Source organism: Vanessa atalanta, chromosome 13, assembly GCF_905147765.1.
Source record: "Vanessa atalanta chromosome 13, ilVanAtal1.2, whole genome shotgun sequence".
NCBI lineage: Eukaryota > Metazoa > Arthropoda > Insecta > Lepidoptera > Nymphalidae > Vanessa > Vanessa atalanta.
In genome coordinates, this window is record NC_061883.1 from 8,370,528 (window position 1) to 8,391,930 (window position 21,403).

The following is a 21,403-nucleotide window of genomic DNA, read 5'->3' on the forward strand; positions in this document are numbered from 1 at the left end:
TATATGAATTAAAAGAATTTATAATAGCATTAAGGATATTGTATTAGATAAGATGAATAAAAATTTTCTAGTACATATTATTAATATAGCGTGAAAGGTATGTGAGGCTCGCAGCGCCAGCTCCCCATTCTTCATTTATACCGCAAGGGACAAAGCGACGAAATAATTGAAAATATATTAAAACTTGTTTATCTTTCAGTTACAGCATTCAAAGAGGTGTCAGAAATTTATACTGAGTTATTAAAGCTTTTCGTTTTACGTATTTTAATGTTATTCATAATTTTATTTAATGGTTATTTTCATAATTAATGTTCTTTCGCCTCGGACATTTTAAGAATAAACACTAATATCAACTGCGAAGTAATTTCATCTATCGTCCAATATGATACTGAATTAACTTTAAGTCAATTTTTTTATATTATTAAAACAATTCAATTGATTATATTTACACAATAGAAGGGCATTTCAACCAAATAGTTGAAAGTACAATTAATATAAAATAATCTATTTCGTATGTAATAGTGCCCCGTCACACGCATTGCCTACTCTTTTGTTTCACAAACATAGTTAGAAATTGATGGATGTGTTATTCATTGGGAATAAAAAGGGCAAATCCTTCCCTAATGTGTATCCGTAAACTCGTACATTCGTTTGTTTTAATCGTAGCATTTATTTTTAGTAAATTTAAGTGCATATTTGTTTAATAAAGAAAAAGTATATTATCGATCCGTCAGTGTCTTACTCTAGTCAGGCTTACAATTCAGTAAGACAGAAGTATTTGGAACTTTTTCCATTGCGCATGGGTTAGTGGATATTAATGTGTCACAATTTATTCTTCCCAAAAATAACGCACCTCCGTTTCTCTAGTAATAGTATTTATCAGTTAATATTTATACTTTCTGGTTATTTTTGTTGACATAGTTTTATTTATTTTATCATTACCTAAAAGTTAATGTAATCAAAATTTTATAAAATCATAAGAGTTCAGTAATACCCTAGACCTAAAGATTTGATGATGAGATGTTATATCCTGAAGTATTCCTTGAACATTGTAGCTTTGATTTTACTGTAAGCGTAATAAGATTACTCTAATCATTTATAAACAAAAAAAAGAGTATTGTTTTTATCAACGTTTCCTAAGCTCTGAACAATTCTAATTCATTATATTTGTAATGTTTGTTGTTTTAAACTAAACCAAACGTGGATATCCTCTGTCATATAATCGTGTCAGTGTGGCTTTTATATATGTAAATACGGGTTATGATATAGTAATAACTTTGTATTTTTGATCGAATTTAAGTCTTAGCGACCTATCTCAAAGATCAGTCAACTCCTCAGAAGATGATATAGGGTACGTGTGTTTGCGCAAATTCAGACCGTGTATTGTAACACTCCTAGTCCAATGGGTCGGTAATCTGACATGACTGACGACATTAAGCACAAAATCAAAGGCTTTTCTTGCTTTTCAATACACAGCCAACTATCTGACTCTGGGTTGCTACTAAGATTATGAAAAACGAAAACGAAAAACCAACACATTTCATATATTCGATTTGGACAGTACAGGACTGGAACTAAATGATTCGTGTCATAAATATAAAAAGAGTAAAATTATAATATTCATTATCTCTTTTGAACAGGATACATACCAATCTATAAATATGTATAATATTATGATATATGTATACTATACTTCGCTACGACCAATGTAGAGCAGTAGTGTAAAAACAGGGGTTGTTTCCGCGTGTATATGAAAAACCTATCATGTTTCTTATACCTTATTTATGGTCACTTAAAAATAGAACATGTTCTTTATAACAGGAACGTAATAATATTATGATATATATTCAATACGCGAAAACAATTACTAAGCAAATATTCACCTATAATCTGTTAATTCAACTTAGTATAATATAGATTTATTGAATAGAATAAAATTAATTTTATAACTTAAATTTAAATCAAGTCAAATAAAACTAACTTTTATTTTGAATAAAAATTACTAGTAAGCAGTTAACAAATTATGAAAATTAAATTAAAAAGTCAGTACTATCGAATGGTAAACTAAGTAAGATATAAGTTTCAACTCGTAGTACAGAAATATGAAATTATAGTAAACCAATGGCAATATGTAATACATTAATACGTACTATTATTTCTAGAGCACATTTCGAATATTACATTAGCTAAATTATTTTATGTTATATAATAGGTAGTAACTAATCGGTTTTGTGTTTCGTACTATGCTCTATCTCTTTTCTCTTTCTATCTCTTCGTACATCTGTTCTTTTCGTTAATCTATTTTATTATATGCATTTCATTTAGTTTCAATAATTATTATGTAATAATAGATATGAGTTAATATAATGAATGCTTTCATTTACTAGCAACCCGTCACGACTTCGACGTCGACGTATAAAAATCTGATTTTGTTAGATATATTTTTTAAATAATACCATCTAAGCAAGCATCCAAGCGATTTATCCGCTCGTGCTGTAACGCATCTTAACACACGCTTCACGTATTTTTCCATGCGTTTTTTTTTTCAAATATCATCGAATATCTTAAATTTACTGACCCATATTGTGAAGTTTATTTACTGTAATGCTACTAAAATTAAAAAAAAAACCACTATTTGAATGAATATATATAAAACTTAAATATTATTTAATGCATAAATATCCCTCTGACTTATCTGTTAAAGATAGATTATATATTAACACTCTTCTTAAGACATTTAGAAGGTCTACAAAACATCTAACGTGTATGTTTTAATATATTTTACAATTTTGACAGCTGTCGCGTGAAAATTGACGAATTAGAAAAAAAAGGATATATAAATAGGTATATTAGTCTGTCTACGTTTTAAAACTATAAACTATCATAATATGCGTCGTGAATCCGAAAAAAGAAACCAATAAAATTGACATATTGTATATTTATTAGAACTTACCCGATTTAATTAATACAAAAGTTTAGTGTCGCTTGTTGAATATAAATTCAAAACTCAACACGCTTTCGCCCCAAAACGATGTTAGCCCTAAAGCCTATTGTGATGATGCTTTGAGAGATGATGCAATTAACCCCTGTTAAGGGTTCGTCTCGGCAACGGTGACCAAACAAACACAACGTACAATACTGACCACGTCACGGGTGAGTTGTTATCGGAATATTCGGATAAACACGGCTTCAATTAGGGCCTTAGAAATATACTAGAAATGGCCACATACCGAGTATGAGGAGATGTGGAGTATATTGCAATGAATTGTGTCGAAGAAACGAAATAAATACCTAATATCGAATTACTTTCGGTGATTCTATTTTGATATACATAATGCAACGTGTACATCACTTATGTCTGTATATTTTCGCTGAAGTTTGATCCCAGATGGTTTATTTTATATAAACTCTAACTGATCATTGCAATTTCAAAGCCAGGCCAACCAAATATATGTTTATCCATCAAACTTCATTAGAATATCAGTATGCTCTAGTATGTAAATATGTTTAGGATTTTATACAGTTATAAAATCCTAAACTTATTTTAAAAAGACTCCTCTTTTTACTGACAGGACTCAGCACTGGTACAATTTTTAACTGTTTAGCTGTTATTTTTATGTCAGTAACAATATACATGTAAAATAATAAATCATCGGAATTTACATCCGTAGATCTTCACGTCTTTTATTTCGATGGACTTTGCACTTATAGAAATACGGATTTCTTGACCATCCCTTGGGATAGTAACATCTTTGAGACTCTACATATAAAACGAAAGTCACTCGTATCAAACATAGTCAGTGTGTGCTTTACTATTTTGTAAACATTATAAATAATCGCTAATTTAATCGATTTTGTATATTAAAATCTTAGTTAAACCTCTTTCCTTTCCAGAATCAATTTGATTTATATTGATATAAATTGGTGAATTAATAAACGCCTTCATCATTATAAGTAAAATATTATTATATAATATAAATATATATTTTAATTATTACGAAATATTTTATGAACCGTTACGAGTTTGTGACGTTAATTATAAATATACCTATTTGGGTAAACGTCAAGAATATTGTAACAACACTTTGATAAATACTCGCTCAAAGTTAAGTTTCTCTTGATCGAAATAACGTAACTGTTTTGTTATACCACGAGTTGAGTGAAACCACATGTATGCTAAATTTCACTTCGACCGTTTGAGTGTGACGGCACATTTTCATCGAGGCAGACTCTAAGGCTTCTCACTAATCACTCAATCAATACGGTAAAGCCATATTGTATATCTACATGTTTATAATTATATACGAACGTTTTCTGTTTGTAGACGAAACTAAATATATTTCGTTATTTAACCAGTTGTTTTTATTTAACACCAGTACAGTGAATTCGTCCGGGAACATTGTACCTAATTTTGTTTTAACAATCTTAAGGAACGGTTCCATTTTTGAAAGATGTGTAGAACAAAATAAACTGCTTTTTATCGCTGATATTTTGGGCTATATAGACTGGCCTTATTATAACTACATAGTGATTGCCCAAAGCTATTTAATAAAAACTGGTAAAAAATGGCGGTTCTCATATTACCAATAAAGAACGAATCTTGTGTAAATGGTTAAACTATATCAGTGGAGAATAATTTAACAATATTAAAAAATAACTTTTTTTGTAAAGATGTGAAGTGGCTTTATTTATTTATTTTATCTATATGGATTCATCCATTAGTAAAATAAACCAAAAATTTATGCCCGCCCGAACAGGGACTTGAACCCTGGACCCTTGGATTAAAAGTCCAATGCTCTACCGACTGAGCTATCCGGGCTTGTGTTAGTGGTGTCAAAATTATTGATAGTAATCTGTGTATAACATGTAACGTTTTATTTCTAAATTATATTATGATTGTATTCTAGGTAATAGAAGGTAATATGAATCAAACACAGTAAATTAAACTTAATATCAAATACAATACTTAAAGATTAATATAACACTATCGATGTTTAAACCAATATCGTTCTTATTAATTATAAAATACAGATTAAAAAAAAAAGTATTTTCTAAAATCTTTTTATGATTATGGAATACCATTGTAATTTTTTGTTTAAAAAAAAATAAATTTTTTGAACAAAATGCCAAAGATAAGTGTAAAATGAAATATTGTAGTAATTTGGTTTTATTAAAAAAAGGAGCTTTTGATAAACGTAGTAAAACTATTTGTAATAAAAATTATAAAGCTTGACGTCTTTAGAGAAACTCGTCTATCAGTCGCAAGATGGCGTAGTGGTACTTGCCCTAGAATAAAAATTAAGAAGCGCTTAACGATAGTGCTGCCACTTAACGCTTTGTTGAGTTTTATGATCCCGTGAGAATGGATTCCATGACTAAGGTTAATTTAACACATCTTTGATACTCTAGAATATAAAATGATACATAACTGAGTCGTTAACTACTGTATTTTGTGTAGTAAATGTTTATATAAAAATATTTTTAATTTATTATCAAATTGTATTTAAGTATATAAAAACATTTAAATGAGGAATCATATTGTTTAATGAAAATAAAATTTGAGTGAAATAATATTATTATTTTTAACATTCCAAAATAAAAAGGCGATTTCTAAATGTTTTTTATGATATTCGGATAAGACGAAGGACGAGAGGATACTTCCTTAGCTAGAAATCTCTTGTTTCTAATTTGTAGTTAGTTTTATTTTGTATGAACTATAATTAATATCATTGTTATGTCATAGAATGTATTATTAAAAATCATCACTACCTATTATCATTTTAATACAAAAAAATGTTTTAACCTTTGCATATTACATACTATTTGACTTCTACGAATAATCATTTATAACCGATATGTTTCGTTTTACTAATGATTCAAAAAACTCATTATGTTTATTACGGCGTGTAATATGAGCCTGATAGTAGATTCAAAATATGACAATATAAAACCTCTGATGCTATTATCGCGGTGGTACATTCAATTTACGCATAATAAGCTGTTTATCGCGTCATATAGCCAGGGCTATAAAGCTATGGATATTGTGAAATGCCTTCAATATTGAAATGTCAACCCAGTTCGTGTTTACGTCGACTCTGAGATAGGGGTGATAACAGAAAGTTTTGAAGAAGAATTTGCGAAAAAAAAGAATCGAATGAATTATCGTTTCAAATATTTATATTGAACAAATGAACGAATGGATGAATGAATGAAACAATTGTTTCGTTCATTCATTTTAGAACAAAACCTATTCTAAATAAAATTATACCCCGGTCAAGCGATTTGATCTGCCCACTTACAACTTGCTATTAATTACTTTTGAGTCAATAATAATACTTGCTTCAATCCTATTATTTTTAGTATAATAATGAATAAAATTTAATGACAGAGAGAATAACAAAGTATTAATACGAATCGTGGGGAATTGATTTGAGATCGATACCATAATTTTTGAATTTGATAATTTGTATTTGCAAGGTGAAAGTATAAATACTAAGATTTACTAAGGTATCTCACGAATTAATTTTATTACGTTGTGCAAAACTGTCTAGGTAGGTACAATGATATCTAACGAGTACATTAAATATTATATACATATATTTATAAACAGCAACATTTAGCGTTGTTGTATTTCGGTTTGAAGGGTAAGTGAGCCAGTGTAACTACAGGCAAGGAGCCATAACATCTGAGTTCCTAGTATTGGTGCTACATTGGCGACGTATTGGATGTTTATGACGTCAATGTCTACAGGCGATGGAGATGACTTACCATCAGGTGGCCCATTTGCCAGCATCCAACCTATATCACAAAAAAAATGTCTTTTTCACTTTAACTTTTAATGGGCAGAGAACTATATTAAAAAATAAGCAACATGTATTTGTATGTTTAGATTAAAATGTATTTAATTGCAAAATATTAGACTTTCATTCTAAGACTTCAGTTAAACACATAATATAGATATTTTTTTTTTTTATCTTCGTATTGAAAACTCGTTAAATTCATAAAATAAATAACGCTTGTTCAGCCACACCTTTCATGCATTTTAGTATGTATCATTCCAATAACTGATTATATTTTTACGCATATATCATTCCCCTGTTTATGTTCCAGTGTTGCCTGAGTGGCGATGACAGCGCTACGCGGTGGGGGGCGAAATGTGGCCGTCATCCAACTGTCAGCACCATTGCGAGAACAATACCATTTCGATGTAATAACTATCGTTATTGGGTGTCTCGAACATGAGGCTCGTTTACATTTCAAATTGTTCAATGTCGCGGATAATATATCTAAAATAGAGTTCGTTTGATACAGTTTCATGTAGGTAGGTAAGATATGAATAATATTTATATATTGCACTTCTGATTATTATGCTATTGAACGAATGAAAAAAAATATTATTAATATTGAACTAATACGCAAAATTAGATCTATAGTAAGTACATTGTGTGTATGATTAGGTACTATAATTATTCCTATGATTCTATTTAAATTACTACGACGATATTTCGTAGTCATTATGAATAAAATAATTGACTATTTTTTTGTTCTAAGTAAAAGCAACACGCAATGTTATTAAAGTGAGCAAAGCTCTGAAATAAAACAAAAAGTAAGAAGATTACAAAAGTCAATATCTTTTTTTCGTGATGTGCCACCACCGGCGCCATATTCTCATAAACTCGCCGCGAGATGGCACTGCTCGTTTTATTGCCAGTTTGCACAACAAGCAGTAATGGAGGACTACAATATTGACAGACCATTAATTCGACAGGAAATTGTGCTGAAACCGCGATCGGTGCAGGTGATTGTGAACTTTTCAAATTAGCCGCATGTTCTGTAGTTGTTTCCACTTCAAATAAAACCGACAACGTGCCTAGCTTTCTAAAGTATTTTCAGAGTTATGTTGGAACGCAACTAAGTCCATCATACTTTGTAACGAGAATGTCGTACGAGTGATATTACTTTACTAGTATTAAATTTAATTTGCTGAAACTGTTATTGATTAATTCCAATTTTTAAAGAAGAAAAAGAACCTTCAACTATTTCTTCGATTTTACAACGGTTAAATAACAAAAATCACAATTAAACTTTGTAATTATTGTTATTACTCGTAACACAAATGTAGAATAGCTTTCAAAGTATGTCATGAAATAAAATGTTTCGTAGAAACCTTCTCTTGTTTATTTGCAGCCCGAAATAGGCACCTACACTCAGCGGCGTCGGATGGACATATTCTTTTAATTAAGCCACGTGAAAAGCGTCGTAACTTTTACGATCTCCGTGATTTAACTATTATTTGTCATCAATTTTATGTGGCCCTAAAGTATTACTGTGCTGTTGGAGAAATAAATTCTGCGACTTCATAGATAATGTGTCCATAAGTTAAGTAATAAAGACAACAATTAACAATAAAATATAAATAAGAATATAACTCAAAATTTCGCATAATAAAATAAAAATAGGTACTTATATTTTGAAAATGAAAATATTGGATTTCAATTTTTATTTTGTAGATAACCATATTATAAAATTATAAATTTTAACACAATAATATATATTATATAATAAATTCAATGTAGGTACGTTATTTGGCGACATCTAGTGATGAGTAGATATATAAAATATTCTGTTTAATTTAACGATAGAGGGCGCTATTTAATATTGATAGCGCCACCTAGGAACCTGCTATTAGAATGAATTACGTTATACTAAATAGTTTTGATAATGCGTAATAGATGGCGTTGATAGTACTTTTATAAATTTTAGTTAATAATTATTTTGGAACATGCAATGTCATCTTTAATATTTAATGGATTTCTTTCATATCATATCATTGTCTTGAACTTACCTCCAAGTTAAGTTGGTATGTTTCCATTTTTCTCCTTGTACTGCAAAACGCTTTCTCCTTCTTCCATTCTCGTCATCTCCAGGCTCCCTGTCAGGTCTCCCACACCTTTTCTTCTTCATTAGTTCTACGGTGGCGTGATCTATAAGACCAGTTACTGGTAAACCACCAAATTCCTGAAAATAAAGAGTTAATTTAAAGGTGCTAACATTTTTTGTACCATAATATTAAATTTACCGTATATCTTGTAACAATTGCTGCAATAAATCTTATAACGTACTTGCAAAGTTTTGATGGCAATCCTAAAGTCGTCCTCGTAGGATTGAGACACGTCCCCCATGAGCAAGTTTCCAACTTCTGGATGGCCTTTTCTTAAATAACCAAAGGTTTCGAGGTAACTTTTCTGAAATATATAAAAAAAAATATAAGTGATCTTCGAACATATATTTTCCAATAATAATAAATTGTATTAATGAAAAAATTCAAACAATTTGAATGTCAGAAGAATTTATAGCATAAGTAAAAAATAATAATAGGTACAATATTTCTTACGACAAAAATCTTTTCAGGATATGATCATAAGAAGCCGAAAATATGGATATAATATGTTCATATCAATATTGGTTGTATAATACATTAGACAGAAGTTATAATGCAGAAGTTAAATCTTATTTGGTAATGATAAAATCGTTACTAGTTAAAATTACCCTTATTAATATTATAAAGGCGAAAGTTTGTATGATGGACCTATATTACTCTTTCATCCAAAAACTACTGAGTCGATTTTAACGTAACTTTACAATAACATAGCTTTTACGTCAGAATAACACATACATAGGCTGTAAATGATAACTATGTTGTGTAAATAATACCTGACAATAAACCCAAAGTGAAGTCAAATATTTTTAAATAATAATGTTTCGTTAATCTTAAATTAAATATAAGTGTTAGAATTGAATTACTTTACATCAATAGAACTTGCTTCGCAGAGCCGATTAGAGGCTCTAGTTTACTTGCAAAGTTTGCCTACGCTCCTCTACAAATGGTTAAGTCTCGGAGCAACACGCCCTCTACATCATAATATTTATCTTCTCTATTAATGTGTCTGTTTAAACAACTTAGACATCAAGGATTTACAGAATTCAAAATAATGGTTTAACATGAACTCTATCTTTTATAATATAAATCAAATAAAATAAAATCAAAATATACTTTATTCAAGGAGGCTTTTACAAGCAATTTTGAATCGTTATTTAACAAATTATTTAAAGTAAAACTGTATATATATACTAGCTGAACCTGCAGCTTAACCCGCGCGAAATTTATAAAACACAAAATTCCAACACCCGTTTACCCCCTTAGGGGTGGAATGTCGTAAAATCCGTTCTTAGCGGAATTCTACCCTATAAGGAACCTATCTGCCACATTTCAAGTTTGTAGGTGTTATAGTTTCTGAGAGTTTGTGAATAATCAGTGAGTGGTAATTCACTTTTATAAATAATATTATATATATATATAAAGATTATGAATTAGCTGTACGTCTTGTATTTGTACAGGTAACATGCTTAAAAAGTTACACCTCCTAATAAACCAATGTTACCAGCTTTCTAGTCTTAGTAGTTTTGGCTGTACGTTAGTCAATCAAGCCAAACGATTTAATATTTATATAGAGGTATATGGTACCAAATTATGTAATATTTTATTTACACATACAAATATTATTGATTTCTAGATCGACATAAATGTGTCGTATATTATTTTATATACTTTTTGGTTCACAATAAAAATACAGAAAAATGATTTATTTTTTAGTGGTTGGAAGGTTTTGATACTTTAGCGATATATAAGATACAAAAAATATTTAAAATTAATTGCTCAAGTATTTTACGAACCTCTCACAGGGTTAAAATTCAAAGCATAATCACTTCGAGCAGCTACGTTCTTAATGAGACCGTAACGTAAGGCCGTGTGTTATGTCAACCTGTATGTTGTTACGTAACCATCGTAGCATCCTTATCTACGGAGTAGCACGTAGCTCTTTTATCATATTTTTGTAGATTCATATTTTTTTGAAGAATATGTTACCGCTATTTACATTCTTGGAAATACTTTTGTTTTAATTTTATAAAATAATCCTATTGACATACATCCTTTTTATACTACCTACGTACCTACGTTGTTTTTTCGTATTGACATATTAATGTGATTTATTCATTTTCAATAAATAGTCCGATTGTTTTAAAACCTTATCTATGTCACATATAAGTTACTAGTAAGTTTCTTGCCAGTTATTTTTGTTAGAGTGTACATTCCTAAACGGTGGTATTTTTACATTTAAGATGATTCTGTAAAATATAATTAAATTAAGTATATTTTGTTTTTGTTTGATGTGTTCATGGTAAATTTGACCAGCCTTCAAATAAATCCCTATTAAAATTATGAATTAAAGGTAAACAAATATTTTATTAATAGCACGACTAACGTTTGAGGACGTGACCCGGCGCTCTACAAAAGTAAGTCGGGTCAACGGACCTATAGATTCCATAGAGGTCTACAATAATTTATGCCAATCGGCTGAATGAACCCATAAAACAATGCGAATATGTCAATAATTAGGTTAAAACCGTTATTGATCGTCGGAATCAGTGCCACGTTAATTGATCGTTGTTAATTTGAAATTTATTACCGATACCGCTGATTTTCAATTTATTAAAATGATTTGGAGGATAAATAAGTACAGACACAATAATACGATGTGTTCATATTAATCGTACTTCGTTTGTTAATTGATACTCGTAAATGGACGGTTTAAACATAAATTGCGTTGAGTCAAATGTTCATTTTTACGGTTATGTACAATTAATGTAGTAATTCTTAAAGATATTTTAACGGTAAATTATTATACATGTAACAACCGGTGGTTGTCCCACTATTGGTCAAGGTTCAATTTAATAAAAAAGTTAAAGAGTTGCTTGCCATGTAGAACATAACCAGGAATCTCCAGTTAAGATCTACGTGTTCGATCTATTGGTTAATCTCAGCTTATTTTATACAATCTGTAAATAAAATCAAAGAGATATGACTCTTATATTTAGAATTGCATAGTTAAGTGCATCAAATGGAACATTCTCTTCCTAAGGTCAATGTCAAGGACCCAATAACATGCTTACATGTTACGCAGGAGGTCGGGCAAATGGGCCACTGATTGTTAAGTGGTTACCACTGCCCATTGCTGTTGTTAGAAACCACCATGTTGTTGACCATTCCTTATATCGCCAATGCGCCACTAAATTTTGGAACTAAGATGTTATGTCCCTAGTGCCTCTAATCACACTGGCATCTTCAATATGTAAGAGTTCTTCAAGAAACAAATCACGATATCGCGTGCTTTCCCCGAATGGCCGTAATTATTGCTGATTTAGCAGCACTTCCCTGCTCTACAAATGGGCTCCTGTCGAATCTAGGACGCTAAGCTCCTGAATCGCGTGATGTTTGCTATTTGTCCTTTAATTCACTTAAATTAATTGACGAATCTCATTAGTCCGGACTACTTTCTTTTTAATTGAATGTCCGATACTCCGAAAGATTACAAGGATGGTTTTGTTAAATGTTTTGGGTTATTTTGAGGACAATGAATACTTGTGAGATCTGATTACGCATATTCAAGAGGAGTAACTAATTAATTCCAACATATTTTTTTATAAAACATACTTCAAATGTCTCGCTGCTGGACTAAACTCTTTTGAGGAGAAGCTTATTGTAATGTTCGCCATGTTGCTCAAATGCGGGTTGGCGTAATTAAATATGGCAGATTTTTATCCAACACTTGCAGATTTTTATGAAAACTTAGTGGAGTTTGGATTTGAATCCGCAATCATCGGTTAAAATTCGTGTATTATTTTTATTGTATTATGTCTTGAAGCAAAAATCCAATATTTCTAGTAATACAAGAATTAGGTTTTTAAGAAAAACCTGTTGAGGAATTTTAAGATATAAGAGATTATAGATTAAGGTGTATTTAACGGCTTATTTTTTTATTTTTAAATAAACTTATGCATCTACCAAGTTTCCTATATAAACTTGCCCACTGAAGTAGGTAACATGGACAGAGAAATAAAACTATTAAAACAAATTCAATTTCCTCGCTCGCTATAAATCAATAGGATTTATCACTCTACCCTCACAGATGTTGGCAATAAAGTTCACAATTTCTTTGTTGCAAAAAAATAAATTCATTGAAAAAAGTATATGCGCTCAAGGCTAGAAATAGTCTTTATTCCAAGACAAGGCAGCGCCTTACGATCACTATAAATGTAAGTGGATAAATAGACAGAAATAACTGGTCCTCATTTATACAACAACAATGATACATCATTTACAATCTTGTCCTTATTCTGATTTGCTTTTACATCTCGACGTAATAAAAGTATGAAGCAAAATCACTAATTTTAAAAATTACTTTTTATATTAAATGAAATAAAAAAAATGTTTTATAATATACCAACTCAAATGAATATATGCTTCAAAAATGACTTAATAACGCCCAGTACCAATAAGATTCAGGAGGAACCACGTTGGATGCTATGCAAAAATTTCATCATCAAAAAGAATCAATACAATAAAAGATAAAAAGGTTCAAAGATAAAAAGGTACAACATGCATAATATATACATATAAACGATTTACTTAGTGGTAAAGCTAAGTGCAAGCCCGTCTGGGGTACCACTAACTCATCAGATATTCTACCGCCAAACAGCAGTACTCAGTGTTGTTGTGTTCCGGTTCGAAGGATAAGTGAGCCAGTGTAACTACAGGCACAAGGGACGTTACATCTTAGTTCCCAATGTTGGTGGCGTATTGGTGGTGTAAGGAATGGTTAATATTTCTTTCAACGCCGTTGTCTATGGGCGGTGGTGACCTCTTACCATCAGGTGGCCCATTTGCTCGTCCGCCTACCGATGTCATAAAAAAAGGCAGGTCACGTTGTTTGAAAGAAATATAACTTCATGCACAAGGGACATAAAATCTTAGTTCTCAAGGTTGGTGGCGCATTGGCAATGTGAGGTTCGGTTAATATTTCTTACAGAACTATGAACTAGGTGGCCTATCTGCTCGTCCTTCTCCTTAAACCTAAAAAAAAATACATACAAATCGGGAACCTACACCTTTTTGAGGTCGATTAATTAGCTTCTATGCACCTAAGACATAAGTTACCAATTAGGAGTAGGTCATTAAAATATATTACAGTTCCGTCAAAATGGGTCAAATATTGTTTAATAGTGAGAATATATTGTAAACTGTTACTTTGTACTAAAATAGTATAATTTAAATACATATTTCTAAATGAGCTACTGTAACATAAAAAAACAACTGTTGTTTTGGATATATTTCCTACCATACAGTTTACCATGGGACTTTTTCTGATTGCAATGTCATTATTTCATTACCATGCCCCATCGTGTCTATCATCGTAAACTAATTAAGCTTTGGGGGTTGGGCTCACTCTATGTTCGCACCCGTTGACATGTGTCAGCACTTTCGACGTCATTACCCTATCGAGAGTGGATATTAATGGCTCAGAACAACGCCTGTTTAGTGCATCGGTTATATCGACTATAATAATCAATATTTTTTAATTAAAATCCATTATCATTCTGATAGTTTTTTTTTTATTTCATGTTTTAATTAATAATAATAAGATTTGCAAATTGCCATATCATTTTGCTAACGTAAATACATTTGTATTTAAAATTAAATACAAGTTATATATTTTTTCTTTGACGACTATATTTATAATTTTTTATAACATTATGACTTAATTCCACATTAGATAAAAAACAACGTATACGATATGATTTATAACGCCTTATTCTATTTTTTATTTATGTATGGAAATAAGGCCAAATCTACTCCGCAGCATTATCCATTAGAAGTAAGTTTGTTTACGTGAAGTAATCTCATATTTTGCAAACAACTAAAATATTAAATAGGCCATAGCTTCAGCAGTCTTATTAGTGGGTTAGTTAATAACAGTTAATAGGTTATAATCATCTGCTATATGAACATCTGTTCGACGGCTAATGACAATAATGAGTGATACGTGGGAGCCATATTTCGTCCTAAGTTCAGACAACAGAATACCATCTACAAAAACGATTTAATCGTTTTACATCTGAAATCATTAAAAGTTTTATATCGATCGTTGTTTATTGCACAGTAATGTTTCATGTGGTCTAATATTTTTGGGTCATCCCTTAGTGAATAGTTTATTATAAACTTAACGATACACGACTAGAAAAATCTACTTGGTATATTTTATTTAGTTTAATTTTATTTTGGGCAAAAATATATAATTGTGGTATCAATGCAATTGAAAACTAAATATTTACAATGTTTGAAGGAGCTCACCAAAGCCCAAAGAACCAAATAAAACGTGTCTCGAAACCGCAAAGCCGTTTTAAACTGTAAATAGCTGCATTCAAATCACATTCTTAGAGGAAAATATTAATAATTCGTCCTTTATGTCATTGAACAAAAGCATATCATTTTCATCGAGCCGTGAGTGAGGTACAATAGTATCTGTTTGAATTTCGAGGGACGACAATAAGGGACAGCATTTGCATTTCAAATCTGCGAGTGACACACGAAATTAAATGAAATTACTTTGGCAGGGAAATGGGTTTGTTCCGGCGACTTTGACGTAAGCATAGTATTTGTTTAATTCATCAGAAATCAGAGTGCAAAGTTGTTTGAAACCGCAATATATTTTCCTGTAGTGTTGTACTCACGTTTTCAAGTCGTCATTGGAAATAAAATCAATGTAACAACGTCACATCGTTTTGAATACATGTTACAGCTAGGATATAAGTTGATAAATTGTTTATAACAATTGGGAAACACAAGTAGTAATTAAGTGTTAATATCAGTTTGTTATTATTTTCTATTGTTTAGTATTTCGAAACATTTGATTAAGACAACTTTTGTGACTTTAAAAAAGATTTTGTTTAAATAATCTTTTCTATTTTGCTTCATTTTAATTTATGCTCAATATTATGTTGCAAGACATCTTCGAGTTTCATTTCATTTTCTTAGTAAAGAAGAGTCTAGACGTAATGCAAACTGGTTATATTAGCTTTTAGTTAAAATAAATCTCACGAGCAACTAAAAATGAAAAATATATCCGAAAATAAAATTCGTCAGAAAAATAAGTTGTTGTGAAATAAATATCAATATCTAATAACTAATTTTTGCAAACAAGATGTAGTCTTTGATTTCAAGTTTTCGTCTAATAATTTTAATTCAATTTCGAAATGGGGAAATTGATTTTTATTTCACAGGATGACACAGAACATCTAAATATAATAATATATAAATAACTATAGCCTGATCCAATCGAAAACCTTAGATTTATGTTTTTCTACTTTTACTATATTTTGAATTATAAACATTTTATAAAATATTGTTAATTTGTTTTTGTACCTCTTATTTAATTGATCTTGTAAAACGCTTATTCAAAAATGCTTGTAAACATTCCTTGTATATATTTTTATATTCATATTGATTTTCACAAATAATTTGAAAACTGTTGCAAATATGAAATACCTATTCAATACATACATATATTCAATATTTGACCACAAATATTGAATATATGTATATATAAAAATGGTAGAATTATTTCCTCCATAATTTGTCAATCTTGTGAAATGGGATGCCGCCAGAAATGTCATTTTTGTGAACACTATTGCTTTGTGTCACCTTTGGCAGATTGCCACATGCGGCTTATGAGGATATTTTAATTACGGAAGTTGTTTCGTTGAGGGTGTTGCAATGAATTTACATAGAATGATTATTATATCTTTTGTTATGAATATATTATATGTGTGTTTTGCGCCGATTTTTTTATGAATTATTTATGTTACCAGCATCTACATATCTAAAACATCATCACGTCAAGTTTTTTTTAAATCTATTTATTCATTCTTGTATACACCCTATCCGATAGATATTGTGATATTGTTTGCAGAAGCTACATTGTAATTAGGTTTGGTATTTTACGTATTAAAATGTAAAAACACACATAGCAGATAAGCGAAGCACATTACAAAGTGTGACCCATATAATAAAAAGTGCTTCATCAAGCGTTTTAACAAACGAAAGTTAAATTAGATTCAGGAGGCGCTGATATCGTCCGTACACTTGGCGCTCGGCTAATGCCACTCAGATTACTATCGGTTTTCCAGGGAACGACGTCAAAGGCGCTTTAAACATCCATTTTGACGCCTGGTTTGTGCACTTAATTACATTTTCACCGATAAACTACATTATTTTATTAACTTGGTAAATAATTATAAGTTATAGATTTTGTGGTTTTTGCGTAGACTACTATTAATAAAAGTTCAGTAATTAATCAAAGGTTTTCACCGATTTTATGTTTTTGATTTGTTTATTTATTATTTGTAAAGATTCTAAAGCAGTTCTAAATTTGAACTCTAAATTCAAAACAAATATTCTTACTTAAATTAAAAGGTAATACCTAAACTGAATCGTATTTTTACTGCAGTTGTGTTAGAGATCTACATCAAGTGTAATGATGGGTAAATAAAATGGATTTATTTAAATTTTTTGCTCCTTATAAATCATTGCTAATTAAAATCAATACATTCCTTTTAAGTCTTACAATGAAAGTGCATTGCATTGCAAAACCTAGACACGGAGCGACTCAGATGGAATACGTAGGCCGTCGTGTGCATACTCAATACAACAGGGCGCAAAGCGTGAGAATGACTTTTAAAAACTTATGTTATGTCAGTCTAAGTAGAATAATAGTTTCAACCAAAGAAAGGTAATTATTAAGCAATACACAAATTACATTTTATACATTTCCTTTTTAATACGATACAATTACTAGTAGAATTGATTAGTAGTGGAATCTGTTGGAATTCCGTTTATATTTTTTATAAAATGTATAAACTCAATTAGTACAATAGGTAGGAATAATGTTTCATTGAAGTAAATACACATTTCATCAGTTGAAGTCTTAGAAATTGAAATAAGTCACCGAAACGTCCGCAGAAACCTTATTTTAATCTTGCACGTTTTGGTATACTTCAAGGTGAAAATCGTTTTCTAAGGCGTGTTACCAGAATCGCCTCAGTAATAAGTACTGGGGCATTGGGAATCGGTTATTGCATCTCAGTAAACAGTAATATTGCCTTTTCATGACAGAAATTCCCGTTAAAACTAGAGTATGTTTAATATTAAATTCTGCAGTGTTATTCTCTAAGCCGATGTACGGTAATATGCAATTTTGATGGGCGTATCCTTTTAATGTTATAATTGTTATATATATATAATAAAAGTTCTTTAACTATGATTCTGTTCTGCTGTTAGCTCCAAGATTGTTCTTACAAGTTTTGTTGGGCTTGATAGAACAGAAGATCTAAAAATATTTATATATAGAACTATAATTATTAATATTCACACGAACAAGTTCTTCTAAAAGTAATTGTAAAGTTAAAAAATCGATTTGTTACTAAATATTGTTTTCCAACTCTTCGTTTAGTTTTATTAAAGGGCTGTAAAGCGATTAAGAAACACAAAAAGTACTCTTAAGCTTCAAAGTTAATTAAGTAGCAGTACTATCATTTTGTCAGTATTTTATGTACGTCGTTTCCATTTCAATATTTCCATTTTATAAAATTAAACGCAGATCTTTTCGTAGAATGTCGTAAATTCATTTTTATTGCTATAGATAAAATTTAATACTTTATAACTTAATTCATGTAATGCAGTGTAGGTGCGAAAAATAATTTTAATAATAATCTTTTCAAAATGGTTTCGTTTTATTAAAAAACTCTATCATAAACTTTACGTGTTCATAATTCATTGTATTTTTCATTACTATATACTATGCATGTGCTACAGAATAAAAATGTACATTATTATTTATATCCATATATCATGAAAGTAAAGTATATTATGATTAACTGTATTATTATAATATCAAACCAAAAAAAAATTAATTTATCACAATTTATATATGACAATGTTTTTGGTAGGTTTTTGTTTTGTATAGATTTTAAAATATATTTTACACCAGTCACATTTAAATAGTGTTTATTATAACAATAAACGGACTAAAAAAGACAGTAGGCAGGTCACGTTGTTCGATAGAAAAGGGGGTCGCCCTGAAGATGAAAGCAAAACCGCTGAATTCAGATGGCATAGAAAGATCGGAGGGGTGCTGATCAGGAGAAATCCATGTACGTCCTGCGGTGGAACTATAATTCAAACTTTAATGGATGGACATTAACCACGTGTTCAAGATATTGTTTAAATACTTATGATTACTATTACATCTCATTACATCATTATTATTAACTGTTCCAGTGAAAGTAAATGAAATTTGAAATGAACTATACTTAATTATTTTTATATATTGAGAAATTCTCGACAGTTTCGACAATATATGACAACGGGACTCATAAAATGTCAAGCATATCTCGATAAATAACCGTTCATAATAATAATAATAATATAATTCTATGAGAATTGGTAAATAATCTAACAACTATTTCTTAAAGAAAGTGTTTAAGTTCATTGTCTGCTCCACATGATGTTTTGAGATAAAACAAATATCAAAATGTTTTAAAATTCATTCCTATCTTTTTAAAGCTTAACGAAAATAACATAAAATTTAGTCTAAAGATAAAAGTTTTTTATTCAGCGATAAACTTTGAGTTGTGAATACATCTATATTATTATTACCTGTAATAAGTATCAACGACAAAACTACAATAAGTTATAAATATAAGGTTTTAATTATTTTATAGTTTTACAAGCTTATCGTAAAAACACTATTCTAGACAGTGGGTAGGTAAGTGGGTAGACATATAAACGGTAGCAACATCTAAACGATACGAGATGGACTGAAAGAAAAGTTTCTTTACATGCTAATTTAATCAAACAAAATAGCTGAACAACGGTTTTTCTATTTTCTTTCTTTAATATAGTAACTATGTTACGTGCTACACTCCAATTGGTAAATGTTTAGATAAGAAAATGAAAAGAAACTGAAATTCGCATCTATGATCAGCATGACTCAATCATTGTACGTGGAGTAAATATAAACACAAATAGTTTTACTTTTCCCTGTGTTCTTCGGTGTAACTTTTAATAAATTTCATTTAAAGGGTCCTGAAGATCAATTCTTTATTCTAAAAAGAAGACAAATTTATTGTGTCTTTGTATGTGCTTTTGTATCGTCTAATTTATGTATTAATGTTGGTATGGATGCCTCGGTATCTAATTTTCAACAATTAGCTAGATTGGAATTAAAACCCAAAATCTCCGATGTTCAAAGGTTTTGTTTCGTTAAGAGTTCGTCAAGCCATTGATCCTGTCCTTCATAGCATGGGTAAACAGTGCCAACTTCCACACTGCGGCTTACTACTGGGAATTTCTTGACTAAAAAAACAAATAACTTTTTATGACACGTACAGGGCGATCGATACCTACAATATATACTACGCTAACTCGAATTTTATTCAAAATCGTTTTTTTATGCCATAAGTTGCTTAAAATATTTTATATGCATTCAAAAAATCGTGAAGAAATATACAAAATTAACGAAGTTACAAATTTTACACAACAAAAGGCAATTTTTGAAATCAATTGATTTAAATTACCCTGACTATTATTAGCGGAGTGTGCTTACACTCTCGAGTTAGCGTAATATAAATTGTTGGTGTCGAAGGGTTATAACCTAGGAACTGGAGATATGTGCCCTTATAAGTAAACCACTAAACTAACAAAGGAGTAATTTTTCACAATATATAGTCTGCGACAAAATAAAATGTATGATACAAAACTCTGTATGATCATATATTAAATACCATTAGAATAAATTATCTCTCGCGGTTACAAAATCTCAGTATAATTACAGTACAGTACAGTATTCAAGGTACTTCTTTATTTTTCCTTTAATACGTGCGTAACTCGGTAAAAAGTGATTCGTAACCAGCTGCGGTTGTCGTTGTGACGCTTATGGCAAACACGCCTAGTCAACCTCCCAACATGGGAGTTAATAACCAGCCTTGATTCAAGATCGTCTTGACATTTTTTATATAAGACATTTGAACGATTAGCAATTTAATACGGAACAAATGTATAAGGATTAGTTGTGTTTTGTCAATTGTACCTTTGTTATATATAGTAAACTTTGTCAAATGTTAGTTCAAAATTATGGTAGAAGTGTATTGTAATATTGTAAAAATATTATTAGTCTTACTTCGAAGTTTTTACCATTAGGAGAAAGAGAATGGAATTTCGTTAAAAAAAGTTTTTTCTTGCTGACCTTACCATGTCTTATAAATCGTCACAAGATCGAAATATCTAAAAAATTCATAGACACATGTAGCTGAAATCGTTAATGTAAATGTTTTGCTGCTCGTATCAAGCTTATTGTATATGTTTAAATTTATTTATATGTTTGAAGAATTTTTTGTATTGATATAATATCAATTAGGTACATGCAAGTCATAAACATATGATTAAAAG

At 30.1% G+C, this 21,403-nt stretch overlaps 1 protein-coding gene and 1 non-coding gene across 2 annotated transcripts in view; both read right to left on the reverse strand.

The window, feature by feature from the left end:
• The window catches only part of LOC125068045 (matrix metalloproteinase-2-like), a 150,076-nt gene that overhangs the window by 84,125 nt on the left and 44,548 nt on the right, over window positions 1-21,403 (reverse strand). Inside the window, exons 3-4 of the mRNA XM_047677020.1 lie at window positions 9,123-9,245; window positions 8,846-9,018 (exon numbers count right to left, since the gene is read on the reverse strand). Of these exons, the coding sequence (XP_047532976.1) occupies window positions 8,846-9,018; window positions 9,123-9,245 (296 nt within the window). The remainder of the gene's footprint in view (window positions 1-8,845; window positions 9,019-9,122; window positions 9,246-21,403) is intronic.
• Window positions 4,747-4,819, reverse strand: Trnak-uuu. The gene has a single exon. It is a non-coding gene; the product is annotated as a tRNA-Lys (tRNA).